The sequence below is a fragment of the Juglans regia genome, chromosome 16 (genome assembly GCF_001411555.2).
Source record: "Juglans regia cultivar Chandler chromosome 16, Walnut 2.0, whole genome shotgun sequence".
Classification (NCBI taxonomy): domain Eukaryota; kingdom Viridiplantae; phylum Streptophyta; class Magnoliopsida; order Fagales; family Juglandaceae; genus Juglans; species Juglans regia.
Window position 1 is genome coordinate 16643802 of NC_049916.1, and position 23585 is coordinate 16667386.

The 23585-nt window shown below is 33.0% G+C and overlaps 1 protein-coding gene across 1 annotated transcript; it reads right to left on the minus strand.

Annotated features, from left to right (window-relative positions):
• Positions 1 to 654: 654 nt before the first annotated feature.
• LOC108992901 (ethylene-responsive transcription factor ESR2-like) lies at positions 655 to 1916 on the minus strand. Its single transcript, XM_018967619.2, has one exon. The coding sequence runs from the start codon at positions 1888 to 1890 to the stop codon at positions 655 to 657; it is 1236 nt and encodes a 411-aa protein (XP_018823164.1). The 5' UTR covers positions 1891 to 1916.
• Between the last annotated feature and the right edge of the window lie 21669 nt (positions 1917 to 23585).

Consider the following 23585-nt stretch of genomic DNA (forward strand, 5'->3'; position numbering starts at 1 on the left):
AATTAATTTTTAGGAATGGAGAGAATAAAGATAAAGTTGGAATGAATTTAATAATAATAATAATAATAATAATAAAACCTGCTTTGAAAACTTGATGTGCTAGCTGGTGCTTGAAATTAAGAAACAAAATATTAAATGGATTCGAATTAAATTGAGACAAAGAAAACCTTTCGGCGAATGGCGAATACAAGGTCAACGTACGCAAAGCCAAATTAAGCTAGCTGGCTACCAAACAGTACTACTACTGGATCAGAATTTGTTCTTTCATCACGAAGTATTAATTTCCATGAAAGAAGCAAACAAAAACCAAAATCCAAGAAACCATGAGCAGCTTTTAACCTAGACAGAGAAGAAAACCTGATCATGGAGAAAAGTCATTACAAAAAGATCAGACAAACATGATATATATGGCGACGGAGATCGATCGATCGATCGTTCATTATATTATTAAGAGATCGATCATAAATTTATAATAATATATATAATATTATAAAATATGAATATAACATCTTCACCGAAGAAGTACATAAGTACCTGCATATAACATGATATCAGACATATATATCTTTCAAAAACCCTAGGATCATGCAGCTTCGAGTTAGATTTCTTCAAAAGCTGGTAAACTACTTGAACAGAGATAGTTTTCTTAGAAGCTCAAGCATTCTGCACCCTAGCTGCAAATGCACTCAACGGTTCCTGGTACTGGAAGAAGTCATCCATTAACATAGATTCCGGCCCCCCAACCTGGTGAAGATTCACCGCCGGCATCTCGTAACTGAAAGGCACCGCCGCCGCTTGAGTCATGCCAAAAAGCTCGCTTCTGACCCCGCTTAGATTCTCGAGCTGATGTGGAACTTCTTGGTAGTCAAAAGAGAAGCCAAGATGCTCGTTCTTTTCCCACCTCTTCATCTCATCCAATGATTGAGGAATAGATATGTCAGAAATCTGCGGCGGACGTGAATCAAAGGTGCAAGTCTGGGTTTTTGGAGACTCACACTTCTTGGTTGATGGTTTTGGGAAAAACCCATGAATAATCTCTTCCAATAGGCCTGAGTCTGACGACTCTTTGGGAATGAACTCAAAGTCATGAATTTGTTGAGCGGTTGTTCTATTGGAAACCCCACTGTTATAATTGATCAGGTTGTTGTCAATGGGTGGAAGACTCATGGAAGAACTTACGAAAGTTTGAGAGATATTTAAATTACTAGACTGATTCAACAAAGAACAGTCGGAGAAGGCACTAGCAGAAGAAGAAGAGATATTGATGCACGGAAGCTGTTCATGATCAAGACCCTGAGGCTGAGTGGGTGAGACCAAGGATGGGTTCGAGGAAGAACTAAGCAAATCACGAAGGAGCAACATGTTCAGAGAACTATTTTTCTGTGCCGCAGACCCAGGAAAGTGATCACCATCACGATGGTTAGAGAAAGCTGACCAACCTGAAGCGGCACCAAACTGATGACGGTTTGCTGGGATCTTAACAGGCCGCTGAGATTGTCTGGGGAAGTTAAATGGAGGGAGGAACGTATCGGTTGCAGAGGGAGGCGGCGGAGCCGGGTAAACGAAGTTGGTCCGAGCCTTGAGTCCACGCATGGCTCGAGCGGCGAGGTCGTAGGCGCAGGCGGCTTCTTCAGCTGTGTCGAAAGTACCGAGCCAGCGGCGCTCCTTGGACTGCGGGTCTCTGATCTCGGCTGCATAACGGCCCCAGGGCCTCCGGCGAACTCCACGATAGCTCATTGTGCCACCGGGTTGATCTTTCAAGGACCTCTTGTTGGTGGTGGTGGTGGTGGTGGCAGCTTCGGTCGCCGTGGTGGTGCACCTCTTATGGAGGTCGGAGATTGGCTCCAGCGAGTGGGTTAGCCGATTTAGCCGCCTGAAATCGTCTTCCATTTCTGTACGACTGTACGTTTGCAGAAAGATAAGTGTTGCTGAAGGAGACTGATCCGAACGAATCAACGATCCCAAAATATTACCTAAGGGAACCAAAGGGCTAGTTTCTCGCACCTAGTTGCAATATTAAGAAATAAGGATGCAAGCAAATTAAGAAAAATTTTATTTATAAGTCTTATACACTATATATTATTTTTTTATAATTTTTTTAAATTTTTTATCTTATTAAATATGTGGTACATGAATGATGAGTAGAAGAATTTAATTATTTTAAAAAAATAAAACCAAATAAAATTTAAAAAAAATAAAAAGATTGTGATATATGATGTATGAAGCTTATAAATAACAATGCTCCTAAATTGATCACAGGAGGGCCCCAACACCACAAAATAATAATTATAAAGAATTAAAAAAACGACGAGATGTGGAAATTAGTTAATATTTGATTGATTAAGGCTTCGTTTGGATTATCAACTCATCTTAGAGAAGTTCATTTTTAGAATGCCTCGACATCCAAACACAAGGTTCACTTTTATTGAATGAAGTTCAATAAACAACTCATCTTTGGGCCCCACACAGACAAACATCATATCAAGTTTCACTTCTATTGTTTCATTTTACCTCGGTTTCTTCTTTTCATTCCTCGATTTTCGTGTTTCCATTTGATCGTTTTACACAATTGTGAAAGAATGAAAGCCGACTGCATGGTTTTAATTTTTTTTTTTATCGGTTGCGCCAGCTATGACGTTACATATATTTATAATTTTATATAAATATATATAAATTCATCTTAATATCTAAACACACTTAAACTCATTTTATGTGGACCCTACAAAACTCATTCAATTATCTCAACTCACTACTATTCATAAAAAAATCAATTCAACTCAATTCAATTCAACATCCAAACGCAACTTAAATACATGATTAATGGATAAATTAACTGAAGAGTTTTGGAAAATGAAGGGTACATACGTGCGTAATTATTGGTGATCATAACATTTTCCTTATAGTGTAGTGCAATATAAGTGTAGTATTACGTATACCTATAATTTTATTCACAACATTATAATTTATACGTATTGATTAAAAGACTATTTTATCATTTTTTTTCTTTAAGTTTTGAATTTCAAATTTAATATTCTTTAGCATATATATCAATATCCCAAGCACGTCGTGTTGTTATATAAGTAAAACTTATAAATATAAATAGTGTTTTTCTTGTATAAATAGTAAAACTCGTGTTGTTTGAACAATCATTAAACGTTCGAACATATATACATACATAACCGTTTGAGTTTGTAAAAAAATGTTGCGATCCGTTCGAACGTGCAACTCACTATTTCCATCCCAAACACGTTGGAACGGTTTATTCAATAATAAAAATTAATATAACTTATGTTCAATCATCAATTTGTTTGTTTAAACGTTTCTTCATTTTTATTTGGTCGAATGGACTGGTATCGATCGACTGGTCATGAAGTACCCGTTCGATCAGATATATTGTTCGAACGTTTTTTTGATCGTTCGAACGATATTTTGGGACGAATTTCAATTGTGCCAAAAAAGAATTCCATTTGACCATGATTGAACGGTCTGACAAAATCTTGTTCCAAAAAATATTTTTTGAAATGAATTTTGATTTTTGCCCCAAAATATCTTTTGGAATAATGATCTTGGGACAACTTTGAGACATTTTTTTCGTCTCAAAATATATTTTGTAACGAAAATCTAGTCTTTTGAGATGAAATTTTTTGTATCGAAAGACCTTATTTATTGTAGTGACTAGCTAGTTACGATTACAATGTGCCAATTTAGTAATTATAAGTACTTTTAACTACCATGCATCCAACTTGATCGATCTTTCTTCTAGAATTTGGGGCCGACCTTAACAGAATCTAGTCCTTGGTAAATATTGTTTTTTTTTTTTTTCCAATTTGTAAAGGCTATAAATAGAGTTATTGTTAACAGGATATCGTGGTATATACATTTTAAAATATATGTAATATATGGTTTATTGCAATAACTAAAAAGTTCTAGATTTATACTTGAATTTTATAAAGATAAATTTATAAATATTATAAGTTCATATGATACGTTAGATCTATTTTATATTAAAAATCTTTTACAATATATATATTGTACCATATCGTAAGTTTATAAACTCCATTTTATAAAATTTCATTATACACCAAAAATAAATAATAGTTACACACAAGAGGCACAGCAAATGATGGTGCAGGTGGAGTTCGGGTTTTTAATTAAGAGGCAAAAATAAATAATTAGAATTGGTAATTTTTGAACAAAAATGGTAAATCACCCGGGTAAATCACCCGAAGATTTGTTTCGATACAATTTTTTTTATTAATAATTAAGAAAGTATTTTTTAATAATATTAAGAATTTTTTTTAAAATATTTAAAAATATAAAAAAATCATTTAAATAAATAAATAAAATTTTTTGTTCTTTATTCTTCCAATCAAGAAGAATAGATCACATTTTTCTGTCTTTGAATTGTTTTCCAATGCCTTGAATTCCGAGATGCGCGGAGGGATAGAGAAGTAGGATGCCCGAATATAATATTTAAATATAAAAAAATTGTGTTGTTCGATTTGGAACCGAAACTCATTCAAGAGCCCTTTAATGATGGTGCCGGTGGAGTTCGGGTTTTTAATTAAAATAATTATTTTCATCAATAATTATTTGCTGTACACATTTCACTCTCTATTATAAAAATAAATAAATCAAATGTGGAGTATTAAAATAAATAATAATTGATCCATAACAAATTTTTTTTAATTAGTTTTCATTTATTTTTATAGATGAGATGAATTAGGATAAAATTAAAATTTGAATAAAATATTGATAGAATATATTTTTTTAATATTATTTTTATTTTAGAATTTGAACAAATTAAATTATTTATTTTTATTTTATATAAAAAATTATAATAACTAGATAAAATAAATTAAAAAATTTTGTAAAAATAAACCAGTGATTAGATATGAGAGGGCCGAGAGTCCGAGACGCTAGGCAGAAAAAGTTGAGAAACCTCAAGATATTATCGACAGAGCAATGATAAACTAACAAGTTAACAACTAATCTACAATTTATCTACTACTTTCTCATAAAATATAATTTTTTCAAATTTTAGATACATCAAATCAAAATAAAAATTAAACTCAAATTTTAAAAAAATATTATTTTAATGAATAATAGTTTACTAGTAGTAAATTACGCTTCGGTTACTCAATTTATCATTATAATTTTTTTAAAATTTCAACATAATATATAATAAATAATTTAATTTTTATAAATTTTAAAATAATAATAATAATATTAAAAATTAATATTCTAATAATATTAATTCAACTCAACTTAATTTAACATCCGTACTCACAATTTATAATTTATAATTTCTATCATCGACAATGGGAGATATTGTCAGAAGTAATAAAATCTATAAAGTAGCCAGCTTTTCGTGCTATACATGCATTTAATATTGTTTTTTTTTTTTTAAATAATCAATTTCCATTAATCATCAACAATAGAAACTTTGTCCTTCATAATAACAGACATAACCTCACTTAGTCCTCTCTCAACCCACACTGACTTAGAGTGAAGCCTTTTTGCCAACTGTGCAGCAGCATGAGCTGCCATATTTTCATCTCTCTTTGTAAACACTAACTTCCACCCCATGTCCTCAACCAATTGACAATAATCTAAGTTTGTACCACGTATGCTATCAATTATCTGTTTAGCATCACCTTCAAAAATTACATGATGAAATCCCAACTCCTGAAACAACTGCAAGCCCCAAAGCAATGCATAACATTCTGCCTAAAACACAGAGGCAACATATCATCTAGGAGTTGCTAACACCATCTCTGCATCACCCCTACAATCTCTTAGAACAATACCAATCCCCATAATACTATCATTAGAAATAAAAGCAGCATCAAAATTAAGCTTAAAGAAATGATCCTCAACTGGTTTCCATAAGGTTTTGTAAACTGTTTGCATCTCAACTCCATACCCAGTGTATTGTTGCTTTTGGAACTGAACAACCTCCTTATAGACAGCAATATCATCCAAACCATATTGATAAAGTGTAAAGGGAGCATATCGTCTCAAAGATGCCGCCGGCTGTGAACTACCTCACCTTTGGAATGCCAAGTACCTAAGAAGATACTACGTTTAACCCAAGGTGTATTACATTCAGTACAATGAGTTGAAAGCATGTGAACATTGTGTTGTTGTTGTTATGTCGGTTAAATTTGCATATTTATGCCAGTTAATTTTGCATATTTATGTTAGTTAACTTTGCATATTTATTTCCAGTTAATTTTGCGTACTTTGTTGCATTTAACTCTTATCGCCAAGGTTACGCGGTGGAGGCATCCTCCCGCTACACCACTCACCAATCGCCAGAGTTACATAGTCGAAGCTACCTCCCGCCACACTCTTATCGCCAAGGTGATGCGGTGGAGGCATCCTCCCGCTACACTCTCCAATCGCCAGAGTTGTGCAATCAGGGCTACTTTCCACCACACTTTTATCGCTAGTCGCTAGAGTTGCGCAGTAGGTAAACATACATATCCCAATGATTAGTCACCTCCTTCAGGAGGAGAAAAGCACGGGATAGAGCCATATATTTGATATTTCGGTTGAATTCTTTTAAGAAAATAACACAATATATCGTAAGATAACAAGGCAAATAGTGCAACAATATTGAAATAACATTTACATCATTAAAGTCAAAGAAGAAAACATAGTCCTTTGAAAAAAAAAAGAAGTCTTAGTATGTGCCCTTAATACGAAGTACGGGAAGAAAAACTTCTGAGATGTACGAGAAGGGGGAAAGGCATACGGCATAGTGTCCCTTCCAAAAGAATAAAAAATATTTTAAGTAGAGGGGCTAGCTCGGAATGATTTCCAGTTCAAGGTGCAAAGATCTGCCTCCGGATGGTTGAGCAATAACTCACGCAACTGTTTGATCCTGGGCTATAAATACTCACGACGGTTACAGGGAAATGTGCTAATGGGACCGAACATGAAATGACGCTTTGACAAAGGGGAACAAATAATAGATAGTGAAGCATTGCAATAAATACAAGTCCCATCACCCTGCGCGTGATGAAACTCTTTTTTTTTTTTTTTTTTTTTTTTTTTTTTTTTTTTTTTTTTTCGGGAGGTCGCTTAATACCACTCCAAGGCTTATTGGGCCGCTTTCGGGCTTGGGCTGCAACTCAAGCCAATAACCCACTCCCCTGAGAGCTTAATCCATCTGAACCATTGAAGGGATAACCGATTGAGAATATTCCAGACAATAAGCGCTATTTGTTAATTTTGATTTAATTATATTCTCTATCCTGAACTTGAATTTCAAATAATAGATAAATCCGTTGTTGCAAGGTAACATAAATCTCATAGAGCCTACATATACTTATCCTCCAGGTATGTGAAGATTATTTAATTCATTTGTCTAGAAAAAGAGATTCTTATTATGATCATTGACTAGGCATAAGAAGTGTTCCCTAAAACTTACAAGCTACACAATTCTTTAGTTGCAGATGATTGTGTGTATGAAATTGTGAAATACGTCCATATATAATAGTCATAGCAGCTTAATTAACAACAAAAACGATCCTAGGTTATTGACCTCTTTTAAAAATTTCAATGTTTTTTGTAACAATTATCAGGTTTGTATTTGTTATCAAAATATATATCACTCCGTTCACGTTTCATCCAAAGAAAGAATAAAGAAAGCCTCGATTAGGGGTGTAAATTTAAACCGGAAAACCGGACCGGACAGGACCGAACCGGACCGGTTGGTCCGGTTTTGAACCGGTCCGGTCCGGAACCGGTTCCTATTTTATGAAAACCGGCCGGTTCCGGTCCTGTTCCGGTTCCGTAGTTTTTGGGACCGGACCGGACCGAACCGGACCGGTTGGAAAAAAAAAATATAAAAATTAATTTATATATTATACAAAATATTTATATATATAATATATAATTATATGTTAAATTTTTATATATAATATATATAATTATATATCATATATGAAAAAATTTTATATTATAATTTATAAATAATAACATAAAATGTTAATCTTAAATATGAACATTTGTAATTTATTTGATCATATGTTATTAATATAATTATATATAAGATAATGTTGTTATAATTTATAAAATAAAAATTTAATCTTAAAGATAAAAATTTAATTGATCAAATGCTTTAAGCATAATATATATATTAAATTTTTAATAATATTTTATAATAAGAATTAACACTTTATTATATGTTTTTTACATTTAAAAAAAACCGGCAAACTGGACCGGACCGGACCGGAAACCGGTAAAACCGGAAGTACCGGTTTAGGAGGGTAATCGGGGCGGGGCGTAATCGGTTTTGAAAAATACAAAACCGGTACATACCGGTTCGGTCCTAGATTTTGTCCAAAACCGGACCGGACCGGACCGGTTACACCCCTAGCCTCGATCGTCACAAATTCCATAAGCGACCAGTCAAAATGTCATCAATTTTTTATTTTTTATTTCACGTGTCGACTCTAAACTTAAAAATAAATCAATAATAAAGAAAATATTAATATATAGTCTAAATTTATCTCTTCATTTTAATTGTTCATATATTTAAATTTTTTTAAAAATAATTAAAAAAATAATTTTTAATACATTAATATATATATTTTTTAAGTATTTAAATATATTAAAAAAACATAAAAATAAATAAAAATAAATAAAAATAAAATAAATAACTTTATACTAGCAAATATACCCAAAGGTCAAAGTCAGGCCGCAGGCTAGAACGGCTCAAATATTAAAAGTATGTTTGGTTACTAAACTCATTTCAATTTATCTTAATTTATCATTATAATTTTTTTAAATTTTAATATAAAATATAATAAATAATTTAATTTTTTTAAATTTTAAAATAATAATAATATTAAAAAATAATATTCTAATAATATTTTATCATCTAAATTCAACTCAACTCAACTCAATTTAACATCTAAACGTAATGTAAAAAAATTACCTTACACAATTAAAAAAAAAATATCCTTTACAGTTTTGGATCATTGTACTCTGCTGTCTATCATGTATTATTGGACGTGTCCCAAGTGTAATTGTAATTTTTGTTATTTTCTTTTAGATATGCTTTAGATATCTTTAATTTTTTTTTTAAATACATAAATTTATTAATAGTTACTTTCTATGAAAAAAATAAAATAAAGGAGTGGTCAAATCTAGAGAACAAAACCAGTAGGCTACATAGTAATTTCCTTACAGTTTTACAGGAAACGAGGGTTTAGAAATTCCTATAATTTTAGAAAGATATTTCACTAAAATTAATAGTTGAATTAGAATACGCATTATTTAATATTTAATATCACGGAGCTTATGTACTATAATTATCTCTAAAAATCATAAAAATACTTAAATAAACAAGTATGAGTAATAATACATGTATAATTTCTTTTATATAAAGAAAATTTCTATAAAACGGTATTATTTTTAGAAATTATTTTATAAAAATGTTGCTAATTTAAAATATTGTTTAAAATATCGTTTAGGTATTATTTTCCCAAAAATATATAGGATATTAGTTCAACAGGAGAGATATAGAGGGGGATTGGCACCATTAAGGCCTTGTTTGTTTTCCAAAAACATCTCATCTCATCTCATCTCATCTCACCTCATCATTACAACTTTCTCAAATCTCCACATAAAATAAAATAAACAATTCAACTTTTTCAAATCCCAAAACAACAATAATATTAAAAAATATATTCTAACAATATTTTATTCAACTTTTTAACTTTAATCTTAACTCATCTCATCTCATCTCATCTCTGAAAACAAACGAGCCCTAAGGAGCCGGAGAAGTTGTCGGTCCGGATCGGAGAAACTGACCGGACCGAATCAAAAAATTGCATGGTCAGTTTCGGTCTAATAAGTAGGAAAATTTCAATCTTCGGTCCGGTCTCGGGGTGGATATTTCTTGGACCGGACCAGACCGGACCGACCGAATGAAAAATAAAAATAAGAAATATTATTTATATAATAATTATACAATTAACAATATAAAATTTTAAATATATTATTAATACTTGTTAATATTTTATAAATTAACAATATTTTATACATATCTTCATCTAACCTATCAATATTAACAATATAAAATTTTAAATATATTATTAACATTTGTTAATTTCTATGAATTAACTAATATATAATATCAATTAGTTAATTATATAGTAATTATATAAATTAATAATATAATTTTCATCTAATTTATTATCCTTGTCCATATAAAATAATTTTTTATTGAGTTTGTTACATAATCCACATTAATAAGTCGCTTAATTTAATTTAGTATTTTAAATAATTTTTTTTATTAATTGATTTAAAAAAAGAAAAAAAATTTAGGCCGAACCAAATGGATCAGACCAGACCGAACCGATAGCTACCAGTCCTATCCGGTCACTATGGGTGGTCGGTCTGATCCAATCCGAAAAAATGATGTTCGCCGGATCGGACCAGACCATTTGCACCCCTATCAAGAGAACTAAGCTTTGTTTGGCAATTATGCATTTTTTAAGATTTTTCAACTTTTCAAGACTTTTGAAAAGAGAAGTGCCACAAATAAGAAGGGATCGTATAAAAGTAAATTTATAAATTGACGTAATTTTATGTAATATATTCTATTTATTTTATGATAAAAATAATTTTATGACTTGACGTACTAGGCCAAGATATGATATTTTGTGAATTTACTCTTGTATGATTTTTTTAACTAAATAATTTCTATTCCTAAATATCATAAGAGAAATGATTTATATATATTTTAAAGAAACGAGTCTCGCCCAAATCTTTATAAAAGAAAGTAGACCACACATTGATAAAGTCTAAAATAACCAAACATTTTAATAAAATCTATATAAAATTTATCAATTTAAAACTTATAGATAACGTTATATGTTGCAAGGATATTGATATACTTACACATTTTTTATTATTGTTTTATTATTTAGTTATTTTTTTATTTTACTATTTGAATCTAGGTTAAAAATTTAAAAATATGATATTCTTGCATAATTTAAAAAAAAATTTAAATAGCAAATTGATTAAAAAAAAACTATAGTAAATTAACAAAATGGGACCTAAGGATAGCACGTTGCAAACGTATGGGTGAATTGTTTTTGTTTGTACGGTTTTTCAAGGACGTAGCAGCTTTTCGAGATCCAAAATGACCAGGAAACACTTGAAAAGCCTAGCTACAAACCCTAGGAAAGCTCAACATAATAGCCGTTATATAAGATAAGATCTCGAAATGCTCTGTAATTTAGGTCCTAGCTACTAGTGTCATCATGATTGTGTACCACTGTTGCCTTCATGTAGTTGATAGTTCCAATCACTGACAAATCGGGTGAAGCGAAAGCACCATTTCCCTCCCAAAGTCATTCACAGCACCGCCCCCTTTCTGAAAGAGTAACGATACACCTATCACACATTTTACAACATATTATATAACAATATATTAAATAAAAGATATTATTATAAAATCATTTTATTTTTATAAAATAATTTTACAATAATACTTCTTATTTAACACATTATTATATAATATATTGTAAAATATATTATAAGTAAATCATTTTCCTTCTAAAATAGAAATTACATAATCTGTTACGGGTACGTTTGATTTCCAAAGTCAACTGAAATTAATTGAATTTAGGCCATCTAAATATTTAATTTTTAAAATTTTAAATTTATTTTAATTAAAAATCTTTTTATATGTGAAATTTATAATTTTTTTAACTTAAAATATTTTTATACGTGAGATTCATAATTTTTTTTTAATTTTTCATAAAAAATATTAAATTCATCTTAATATCTAAATACATTTTAAACTCAATTTAGATAGTCTTACATAACTCTCTCTACTACTCAACTCATTACTATTTATAAAAAATTCAACTCAACTGAACTCAGTTTAACATTCAAACACAATCTAATTTTTACCGTTTTACTTGACCTTTGAGAAAAAAAAATATTTTTATTTAATAATTAAAGAAGTAATTTTAAATATATTAATATATTTTTATTTTTTAAAAATATTAAAAAGTAAGAATTAAAAAATTAAAAAAAAAAGTTACAATCAAAATGAGAGGATACTTGGACGGCAGAGACTCTGAAATGATGAAATCTGCGGTTTTTGCTACAAGAATAAAGTCAACATCCAAACTGGTTTGGATATTAAAATGTAGTTGAGTTCTCTATTCATAATAGTAAATAAGTTATATAGGATCTGTTTAAAATAAATTTAAATATATTTATAAAAATTAAAATAAATTATAAATCCTACTAAAGAGGTATTAAATTAAAAAAGATTGTGTCTAAGGTATAAAGAGATTTTCAATTGAGATTAATTTAAGAATTTAAGAATTTAAGAATTAAATATTTAGATATTAGAAGATGTCTCAATAACTTATTTTCCATCAAAAATCCAAAGGCAGCCTATTCAAATGAGGGGCACCCCCATTTGGTTATTTTTTTTTACTTTTTTTTAGTTTTATTTTGATAAATATTATTTTTAAGAGTAATATTATACGAATATATAAGTTTCATGTAATTATTTTGATAAATTACTATTAATTTTTTTTTATTAGATCTCATATTTACTTTTTTTTTTAAGAAATTACACAATACTTATATATTTATTTTTTTTAATGTGAATTTTATATTTATTTATTTATTTTTTAAAAAATTGCATAACAATTACATATTCCTAAATATCATTTCTCGTGAAAATAACCATTTTCGTCGTTACCCATTAATGCATGTGATTCACAGTTCATGTTTATAACGACGGAGCAGTACTGATGGTGTGAAATCATGTTTGTAACGACGGAGCAGTAAATTTAATTATTTATATTATAGTTTTAATAATTGTTTTTTATGTATGGCTCAGACTAGATCTTAACAGGTGGACCATTACAATTATATAATTAAATAGAATGGAATGTAAAGTCAGAATTTGAATTCAATATTTCTATTCTTATACCATACAAAATTATTATTTATCTTAAAAATCTAATATAATAAGATGTAAATTTAATTATTTATATTAAATTATTAATAAATAGCCATCATGTAGCTATTTTTTACCTTCTAAAAATTAAGGTATTAACTCATCATTCATGTACCACATTTTTAGTAAGAAAAAAAAAATGTAACGTGTAATGTATGAAGATGATAAAATAGAAATCTTTTCAGACAATAAATCCATGTAATAACTTTAAACTATTAAGAACGAAAGAGATCGCCAAGAGCAGCCTGATGGCATATGGTACGTCTAAAATGAAAAATCTGAGTTCCAACCTCCTACCTCTCTTATAAAAAATAAAAAAAAATAAAAATAAAAATATGATGGCATGGTTTGCACAATGTCTATTAATTGTTTTTTACATCTATAATTTATAAAATATTTTAGTATCTAATTATTTTGTTTGTATATTTTTTAATTTTTATATTCTCAATATACATATGTTGAATCCTAATGACTGATCTATGCTCATCTGCCTCATTTTCATCCTAAATTCTAATAGCTTAATCCCAATCTCATCTTGATTAGTACTTTTAATATTTAATATTTTAAATTTTTGTTTCATCTTTATAATTTTATAATTCTAATTTGTTTTATTTTTAATTTATTAATATTTCAGGTTTTATAACTTATTAATTTTTATGATCTTGACTTTTAGTCTCACAGCAGTCGACACAACTCACCACATAGTGAATTCACCTCCACGGCGCCATCCCAAATTGATCAAATTGAAATGTTATGATATTATTAATTTATAATTAATTGTAATGTTGTTACAATAATTATTAGTACAATTTAAAATATTTAATATTTTTAGATGAGTTTATAATATTATAATAATTTATTAATTTTCTTAATTTATATAATTATAAATTATAATAATTTAGTGCTTTAGTACCATGGCTAGAGAGAGGGCCCCCCAGGGGGGAGAGAGAGAGAGAGAGAGAGGGGTCAGGACTCAGCAGGAGCAATTCCAATGCACCCTTTTGTTTTGTGTGGTAAATTACTACTGCAAAACTCACAGTAGTGACAGATAAGTTCTGAGCAAATTGTCCCCTAAACTAATCCCCTCTATGCTCTGTCTAATTAATGTTGTCGTCCACTGTTAGTACTTACCCAACACCAAATAAGTATACAGCCCCAGCTTTTTCTGATCTCCCTTCTGCCCAACATGCCAACCCCTGATCCTACACAACTGTTCTCATAGTGCATATATATATATATATATATGGAAAATTAATAGATCCTCATAATGTATGCATGCCCCATCATTGTTCATGATCTGACAGTACTAAGCCTCTACCTCCCTGGCTCCATCGGTTCTTTCCTAGGCTATTATTTTCAAGAAATTATATTTATAATTAGAGCGGAGGTCCCACACTTAATTTAAAAGATATTTATATTATCAATGTAAAAAATTATAATTTTTAAAAAAGGATTTGCGTCCTTTATACAATTTTTAACTGTATCATTATTCATTATTTTATAAAAAAAAATTTATATATATGGAAAACGGGTCTCCGTTTTGACCCCACGAAAACAGTATAATTATTATATATGTAAATAGTGATTACGTTCTAGGCTAGGGTTCATGGTCTATACAAATTCCGTTTCTGTCAGAACTCTTATTTATAACAATATACATATTGGTGCATGGACAATTTAATGTTTATTGAATTTTCTTTATACGTACGTACGATCGAAGCCATTTAATTCACTGATACATATATATAAATTTTTGTGTCGTTTGCTAACATTGCTGGATCGGTGTAACAAGCCTATTGTAAAAAGGCTAGAGAAAACTAGGGTTGCTCTCTTCGAGGGGAGCTCCTCCAGAAATAAGAGATAGAGAGAGAGGATAGAAGATGACAAAATAGTCTGAATATTCATTCGCATGCCTTGCATACAGGTACTGCCCAGCTTATAAGGATCAGCTGGCTAACGGTTTAGGAAACAAACAAAATAGCAAAACAATAAAGCAGCAGACCACTAAGGTCAAAATGTCGCAGGGCCAAACGGCTAAATTATGGAAATGGAAAACATGAAACAAATGGGCCATTAAAACAAATGGGCCTTCATTAAACATAAAACGCACTCCCAGCCCATTAACGAATTAAAGGCTGAAGCGCTGAAGCTCGGCCCGCTGAAGCTCGGCCCGTTTTATTGCCTTCTTGAAACTTCTTCTTCTTTCTCCCGAACTCAGACTTCTTCTTCTAAGTGTGTTCGATCAAGCCGTGTAACAAGCCTCCCTTCTTCAGAACACCTTGCCCGCAAGGTGTGGGAAATCCTCTCTCAACTTCGAATATCTCTCCCATGTGGCTTCATTGCTGTCCTGGCTGTACCAGCGCACCAAAACTTCGGCCTTTGCTTGGTTACCCACCTTCACCATTCGGCGGGCTAATATCTCGGCAGGCTCTGGTCGGAGGACTCCGTCGTGATCTACTGGAGGAAGATCGGGCATGGCTGTCGTTGAAGCTCCGATTTTTTTCTTGAGCAACGATACATGAAACGTGGGGTGAATCCGTGCTTGTGGTGGTAGATCTAATCGGTAAGCAACCTTACCCACCCTTTGGAGAATCTGAAACGGTCCAAAAAATTTCGGAGCCAGTTTGTGATCTCGACGTAGAGCTACCGTTGCTTGTTTGTATGGCTGGAGTCTAAGGTAAACCCATTCCCCTTCCGTGAATTCCCTCTCTTTTCTTCTCAGATCAGCGTATTTTTTCATTCGGTCTTGGGCTTTTTGCAGGTTGTGCTGGATGACCCGTGAGACCCGATCCCTGTTTTGGAGGTGTTCTTCTACTGTTGCGACCCGAGCCGTGCCAGGTACATATTCTAACCAACGGGGAGGGGGATATCCATATAGGGCCTCAAATGGGGTTAATTTAGTAGACCCATGTTGAGAAGAATTATACCACCACTCAGCAAGTGGTATCCACGTTACCCAGTCCCTTGGTCTGTCCCCTGAGAAACATCTCAAAAAATTTTCAAGGGTTTTATTTACAGCTTCTGTTTGACCATCCGTCTGAGGGTGGTAGGCTGTACTTAATGCCATTTGGACTCCTTGTAAACTGAATAGCTCATGCCAAAATTTACTTGTGAAGGTTCTGTCTCTGTCTGACACTATTGAGAGGGGTAAGCCATGTAATTTAAAAATATGTTTGATGAACAACTTAGCGAGGTCTTGGGCTGTGTATGGGTGCTTTAGGGGTGTTATGTGGCTGTATTTTGTGAGTCTATCAACTACTACCCACAAGCTGTTAAATCCCTGAGAATTAGGTAAACCCTCAACAAAGTCCATCGTGATGTGGGTCCAAGGTTGAGTGGGGATGGGAAGGGGTTGTAGTAACCCACTTGGAAGCGTATTAGAGGATTTAACTCTTTGACAGAGATCACATCCTCTAATAAACTGCTTAACCTCACTTTTTAAACCGGGCCAATAAAAATCTCTCCTCATTCTTTGAATGGTCTTATCAAAGCCCGAGTGTCCCCCCCATGGGCTGCTATGGCCCAATTCCAGCAAACGGGTCTTAAATTCCTTATGTTGGGGAATGTACAGCCTTTGTTTGTATAATAACAAATCTGACCTCATGGTATACTTGGGACCTAATTTATCTTCTTTGAAAAGAGAGATTAGAGCTTGTACCTTAGGGTCTTTTTCATAGGCAGCCTTTAGGTCCTCCAGCCATTCCACAGTGGGAAAGGAGATAAGCATTAATGTCTCCTCTTCATTCTGCTCCTTTCGGGACAGGGCATCAGCCACTTTATTTTCAGCACCCTTTTTGTATTCCACAATAAAATCATATCCCAATAATTTGGAAACCCATTTTTGTTGCATTGGGGTTCCTACTCTTTGGTCCAGAAGATGCTTGAGGCTTTGTTGGTCTGTCTTAACTTTGAAAGTTCCCCCAAGTAAATACGGTCTCCATTTTACCACTGCACTCACAAGTGCAAATAATTCCTTCTCGTAAGTGGATAAGTGTAGAGACTTCCCTTTTAGAGATTGGCTGAAATAAGCAATGGGTCTTCCTTGTTGCATGAGGACAGCCCCAATAGCTGTGCCCGAAGCATCACATTCAATGGTAAATGTTGCTGTAAAATCTGGTAAAGCTAACACCGGGGGACAAGAAACAGCCTCCTTCAACTTGTGGAAAGCTATTTTAGCTTCTTCACTCCACTTGAATCCATCCTTTCTCAACATTCTGGTCAGTGGGCCAGCAATGTCTCCATAGCCTTTAATGAACCTCCTGTAGTATCCGGTCAGCCCCAAGAATCCCCGTAATGCCTTGATAGACTTGGGAAGAGGCCATTCTTGCATGGCTTGTAATTTTTCTAGATCAGCCTTCACCCCTTGTCCAGAAATTAAATGTCCCAAGTAAGCTATCTCCTTACACCCAAACCTGCATTTAGAAAGCTTAGCAAACAACTTGTGCTCTCTTAAAGTTTCGAGAGTCACCTGTAAATGCCTCAAATGGTCAGTTTCAGATTTACTGTAGATCAGTATATCATCAAAAAATACAAGTATAAACTTCCTCAAATGAGGTTTGAACACCTCGTTCATCAAGCTTTGGAAAGTAGAAGGGGCATTAGTTAGCCCGAAGGGCATCACTAAGAATTCATAATGACCCTCATGGGTCCTAAAGGCTGTTTTGTGTACATCAGAAGGTTTTACTCGAATTTGGTGGTACCCCGACCTTAGATCCAGCTTAGAAAAAATCATGGCACCATGTAACTCATCCATCAACTCCTCCACTATAGGGATAGGGAATTTATCCTTAATAGTGACTGCATTAAGGCCCCTATAGTCCACACATAACCTCCACGACCCATCCGCCTTCCTAACCAACAGCACCGGGGAAGAATAGGGGCTTTGGCTAGGCCTTATTGCTCCTGAATGTAATAATTCCTTGACTATCTTTTCAATCTCATCTTTTTGAAAATATGGGTAACGGTAGGGACGCATGGAAATGGGTTTGGTGTTGGGTATGAGATTTATAGAATGGTCATGGGTTCGGGTGGGGGGTAGGCTTTTTGGTTCCTCAAACACTTCAGGATATTCCCTGAGTTTACTCTTTATAGTTGCTGGAATTTGCTCTTCAACCAAGTTGATTTCATTTTCCATGACATGCAAAATTATGCCCCTTTTTTCCAGCTTATTAAAGGTGTTTAGAGATCCTTCCTCAATCAATTTCTTTGCTGTCAGCCCTTGTAACTGCACTTTTTTATTTTTAACCGAAAATTCCATGGTTAACTTTTGGAAGTCCCACAAAACAGTACCCAACTCTTGCAGCCAATGAATGCCTAGCACCATATCACAACCTGCTAGGACTAAAACATGCACCTCAATTGTAAAGTTGGTACCCTGAATATTAACACTCACCCCCTTGCACTTTCCCTCACTAGGTAGGATTTCCCCACTTGCCACCTTCACCTTAACTCTTTCTTCCAGATTAATGGGTAGTTTGACTCGGTTTAACACAGCTGGATCCAAAAAATTATGGGTTGATCCAGTGTCTATTAGTATTGTCACCCACTGAGGTCCAATCTTCCCCATCACTCTCATGGTTTTTGGATTTTGGGATCCTGTTAAGGCATGGAGAGATATTTCTGGGTTTATGGTTAAGTCTGTTTCTGTTTTTAAACTGTCTAGGCTCTCTCTCTCACCCACGGTTTCCTCCATATCCCTTTGCTTTTCAGATTCAAACAACACCTCTTCTAACAGATACAACTTTGGATTTTGGCATTTATGTCCTACTGTCCACTTAGAGTCACAGTAGTAGCATAATCCCTTTTCTCTCATTTCTTTCATTTGGCTTTGGTTTATTTTTTGGATCTGCAGGTTTGGTTTGGGAAATGTTTTAGGATGTTCATTGTTAGGTAGGTTGGGTCTTTTGAGTATTCCTGGGTCAGGTGAATACATAAAACCAGATCTGTTTGGTTTCTTGGAGAGGTTCACTTTTTCTTCTTGTATTTTTGCTAGACTGTAAGCTGTGGTCAGATTTGGTGGGTTGAACATTCTCACAGATAGTCTAATCTCATCTTTTAGTCCACTGAGAAAACAACTTAGCTTATATGGTTCTGATAAGCCTCTCAGCCTATTAGATAAATATTCAAATTTATCTTTATATTCCTCCACTGTATTGCTTTGTTTTAACCGAGTCAAAGATTCCATTGGGTCATCATACCCATTTGGACCAAATCTGGCCAGCAATGCCTTAGTCATAGGCTCCCATTCAAGTTCTGGTCCTGAATCTTCCCAATCTTGAAACCAAGTTAAAGCTTTACCACTCATGTGAAATGAGGCTAACTTAACTTTTTGATGTGGCAGGGTATTATGAAAAACAAAGAATTGTTGTACCTTGTAGATCCATCCATTTGGATCATCTCCATGAAAAGTTGGGAAGTCAAGCCTTACAGTCCTTGTCTGCACGTCACCCGCAGGCCTCCTGTCCCCATCTTCCTCGTGCTCATGCATTGCTGATGTGGACTCTCCATAGCTGTGATTGCGACCCTTCTTCTGCAGCTCACTCGATATTATTGTCATTTGTTGTAGCATTGTCTCCATCTGTCTTTTTATTGACAGCATTTCGGTTTCCAGATTATTATATTGGCCATCAGTATTTTTTTTGAGGTTGTTCAGACCTTCTTGTAATTCCTTGAGCCTTTTGTTTTCTGGCATTACTGTAAAGGGAAATGTAGACTTTCACAGAAGGTGTCTCTGGTACCACTTTGTAACAAGCCTATTGTAAAAAGGCTAGAGAAAACTAGGGTTGCTCTCTTCGAGGGGAGCTCCTCCAGAAATAAGAGATAGAGAGAGAGGATAGAAGATGACAAAATAGTCTGAATATTCATTCGCATGCCTTGCATACAGGTACTGCCCAGCTTATAAGGATCAGCTGGCTAACGGTTTAGGAAACAAACAAAATAGCAAAACAATAAAGCAGCAGACCACTAAGGTCAAAATGTCGTAGGGCCAAACGGCTAAATTATGGAAATGGAAAACATGAAACAAATGGGCCATTAAAACAAATGGGCCTTCATTAAACATAAAACGCACTCCCAGCCCATTAACGAATTAAAGGCTGAAGCGCTGAAGCTCGGCCCGCTGAAGCTCGGCCCGTTTTATTGCCTTCTTGAAACTTCTTCTTCTTTCTCCTGAACTCAGACTTCTTCTTCTAAGTGTGTTCGATCAAGCCGTGTAACAATCGGATGCAGCTAGCAATATTTTCCTTGCAAGGAAAGTAGGAAGGCCAAACACAATTGCAACGTGGTGGTCCAAGAAAAATTTAAATGCCATTGCATGTTATTAATTTATGTCTAGTTTGTTTTCATAAATGAAATCAAATGAGATAAAAATTAAAAATTAAAATAAATTGTTAAAATATGTATTTTAAATATTATTATTATTTTAAAATTTTAATAATTAAATTATTTTTTTATTTTATATAAAAATTTTAAAAAATTATAACAATTATATGAAATAAAATATATTATTAAAATAATAGAGGCCCTATTACATAAGTAGCTAGCTCGTTACAGCCTTACAGGCAAGGTCTTTATAATTGGCACTGCTATGGGTCCCGAATTCGGGACCCATTTTGTGTCCGAATAGGCTTTTTTATTTTTTTTGTTTTATATATTTTTTTAATCATCATAAATATTTTTTATAAAAATAAAAAAATCACATCATCATTAAAAAATATCTTTTTAATCATTCAGTAAAAAAAAATAAAAAAAAATAAACATTCGGGACACACTTGGGTCCCGAATTCGGGACCCAAAGCATTTCCCTAATTGAGAATTTGAAAGACACGTGGTTCCACCAAAAACTTAAATGAATACTAAATATTGAGGCGTTTAAAGAAGGATTTTTTTCTTTTTCTTTTTTTCTATGACTTTTATGTTAGAAGATACTTTTAAGTAGGGGTGTCAATATGTGATACGAGCTATTAGTTCAACACGAACACGACACGATAAAAATGGGTTAGAGTCTCTCCTTAACGGGTTCAAATCAAAACGGGTTAACCCGTTAAGATATGATAGCTTAACGGGTTGATAACGGATCAACCCGTTATAACCCGTTACGACCCGTTAAGAAAATTAAAATTAAAATTATACCCTTATACCTAAAAAATAAAATTGTTAGGATTTTAATTTCGATATTTTTATTCTTTAGATTGTAATTTTGAACTTGTAGTTAGTTTTATAATTTTTTATAGATATTATGATTTTAACATTTATATAAAATTATGTTAAATTTAACTAGATTAAAGAGGTTAATTTTGAGTTTGTTTCAATCTATTTACATAAATAGGTCAAAACGGATTGACACGACACGATCCGTTATGTTATTGAGTCGTGTTAGAGTTTGAGATTTTGACACGATAAGCTTAACGGATATAGTTAGGATTGATCAATATAATATAATATATATATATTGACACGATATGAATACGATCCGTTAACACGATTTGACACCTTTACTTTTAAGGCCCCTGCACACGGGAGACCCATAAATAAGAAATGATACTATAATATCATCTTGTCCATCCATCATAAGATGTATCATGCATGGGGACGATAACCATCATACATGCATTCAGTACTTCATTTATTCCCATGTCGGATTGAGCGATGTGGCATCATGACACGTTGCTTTCTTGTAGATATCATATGCCACGTTTCATGATCCTGTTGTTTCACATTGGCCGGGCATTAAAATGATTTACGTAAAATATTTTTCACAACACTTTTATATAATTATGTTTTAAATAAAAAATATTTTTATAAAATATCTTATAAAAATAATATTATTTTATAAAAATATCTTCATTTTATAATAATATTATACAATATATTGTGAAAATATATTGAATATATATCATTACTCACATATATTTATATAAAAAATTATCATCAGTCATCATTTTATATTCTATAAAAAAAATTATATGTAGTGTGTGAAATTAAATAGTGATTAATATATTGCATTTATATATATGTATGTATGAGTCGGGCTACTCTGTAGTCCAGAGTAATCCGCTTTACTTGACTGTTAATTGGTTTTTAATTTATTTTTTATTTTTTAATATATTTAAATATTTAATATATTTTTAAAAAATAAAAAAATATATTAATATATTTAGAACATCCACTGTAGTGGTGCACACAATGCACACACTACGTGGATGCCTCTCATCCACTTATTTTTTTTTTCCTTCAAACGCAACGGCTTCTCTCTCATCTCTCTCCCGTCTCTCTCTCATCATCTCCGCTCTCTCTCTCTCTCTCTCTCTCTCTCTCGCCTCCGCTCTCGCTCTCTCTCTCATCTCGATCTCTCTCTCTCATCTCTGCTCTCGCTCTCTCTCATCTCCTCTCTCTCTCTCTCTCTCTCTCTCTCTCTCCTCTCTGCTCTCTATCTCATATCTGCTCTCTTTCTCTTGTTTCCGCTCTCTCTCATCCATCTCTAATTTTAAATTTAACAAATGTGTAGTGTAGATTTTGACACATAATGTGTGCAAAAATAATTATTATGAATAGTGGCTTCTACCAATAATATTTCTTATTACTATATTCTTGGACTTAATATTTATATTTAAAAAAAATATACAAAAGGTGTATGGAATATGATCAGATCAGTAAACATATAGCTTATATTAATGAAAATTATATACAAGAAAGACTTGTGCACCCGTGTTAAATACAGGTGGGTGGACTTTAAGGTGCTCATGAAGTTAATGTGGCGTTAATAATAAATGGCACCAGTACTAGTACGACTACTGCCAGTATTGAGGGGGTTTTTTTTTTTTTAATATTTTTTTAAACAACAATTTTATCAATAAATTAAGTGGTTACAAGATACTAAATTTAATAAGGATTGAAGTCCCTAATAATCATTTCAAAATAAACAAATTCAACACGAGAAATAAAAAAGAAAAAGAGGGATTTGGAGCAAAAAATTTAGCTTCCACCTTTTTCCCACTAGGGGAAACCGCTTGAAGCAGTTTTTGTATAGTCTGAAAAACAGACTATAAAAACACAACTAAAAGTCGGAGTGGATTGTTGTATGTTGCATTTTTCTAGTCTGGACTAGCTAAAAAAGACTTTCAAGACCACTTTATCTTGATCCCTGGTTAGGGAAAGTGGAAACATAGAGAAGTAGTAACCGAAAGATGGGTCAATATGCCAACATGGGATCGTCAGCACATGTGCCACTCATGGAAGGAAGGTAAAAGTCGGATCTAACAGACCCGAAGCCGTTGACCCCGATGGTGTTGTGCGTGGCAGTAGCGGACTCTCTATGGTGCGTCGGTGCATAAGGCTCACGCGCACTATGAGCTGCGCGTGAGACTCATGCGCCGGTCGTTTGGTCAGTTTTCTTCTGCTGTTCGACAGATCGGTGACTGGAGAATCTGATGGTGGAGCGCGTGGCGGTTATAGGGGTAACAGCCCGCTAGAAATTCATTGGTGGAATTTCTATTGACTTTAGGAATCTCGTAAAAGCCCCATAAGTTTTTACAAATCGACCAATTGCATAGGCTTTAGTCTGTCAACATAGTCAGTG

What these genes read in the sequence shown, in the direction of transcription:
- LOC108992901 (XM_018967619.2), bottom strand. Translation starts at nt 1,890, where the DNA reads ATGGAAGACGATTTCAGGCGGCTAAATCGGCTAACCCACTCGCTGGAG.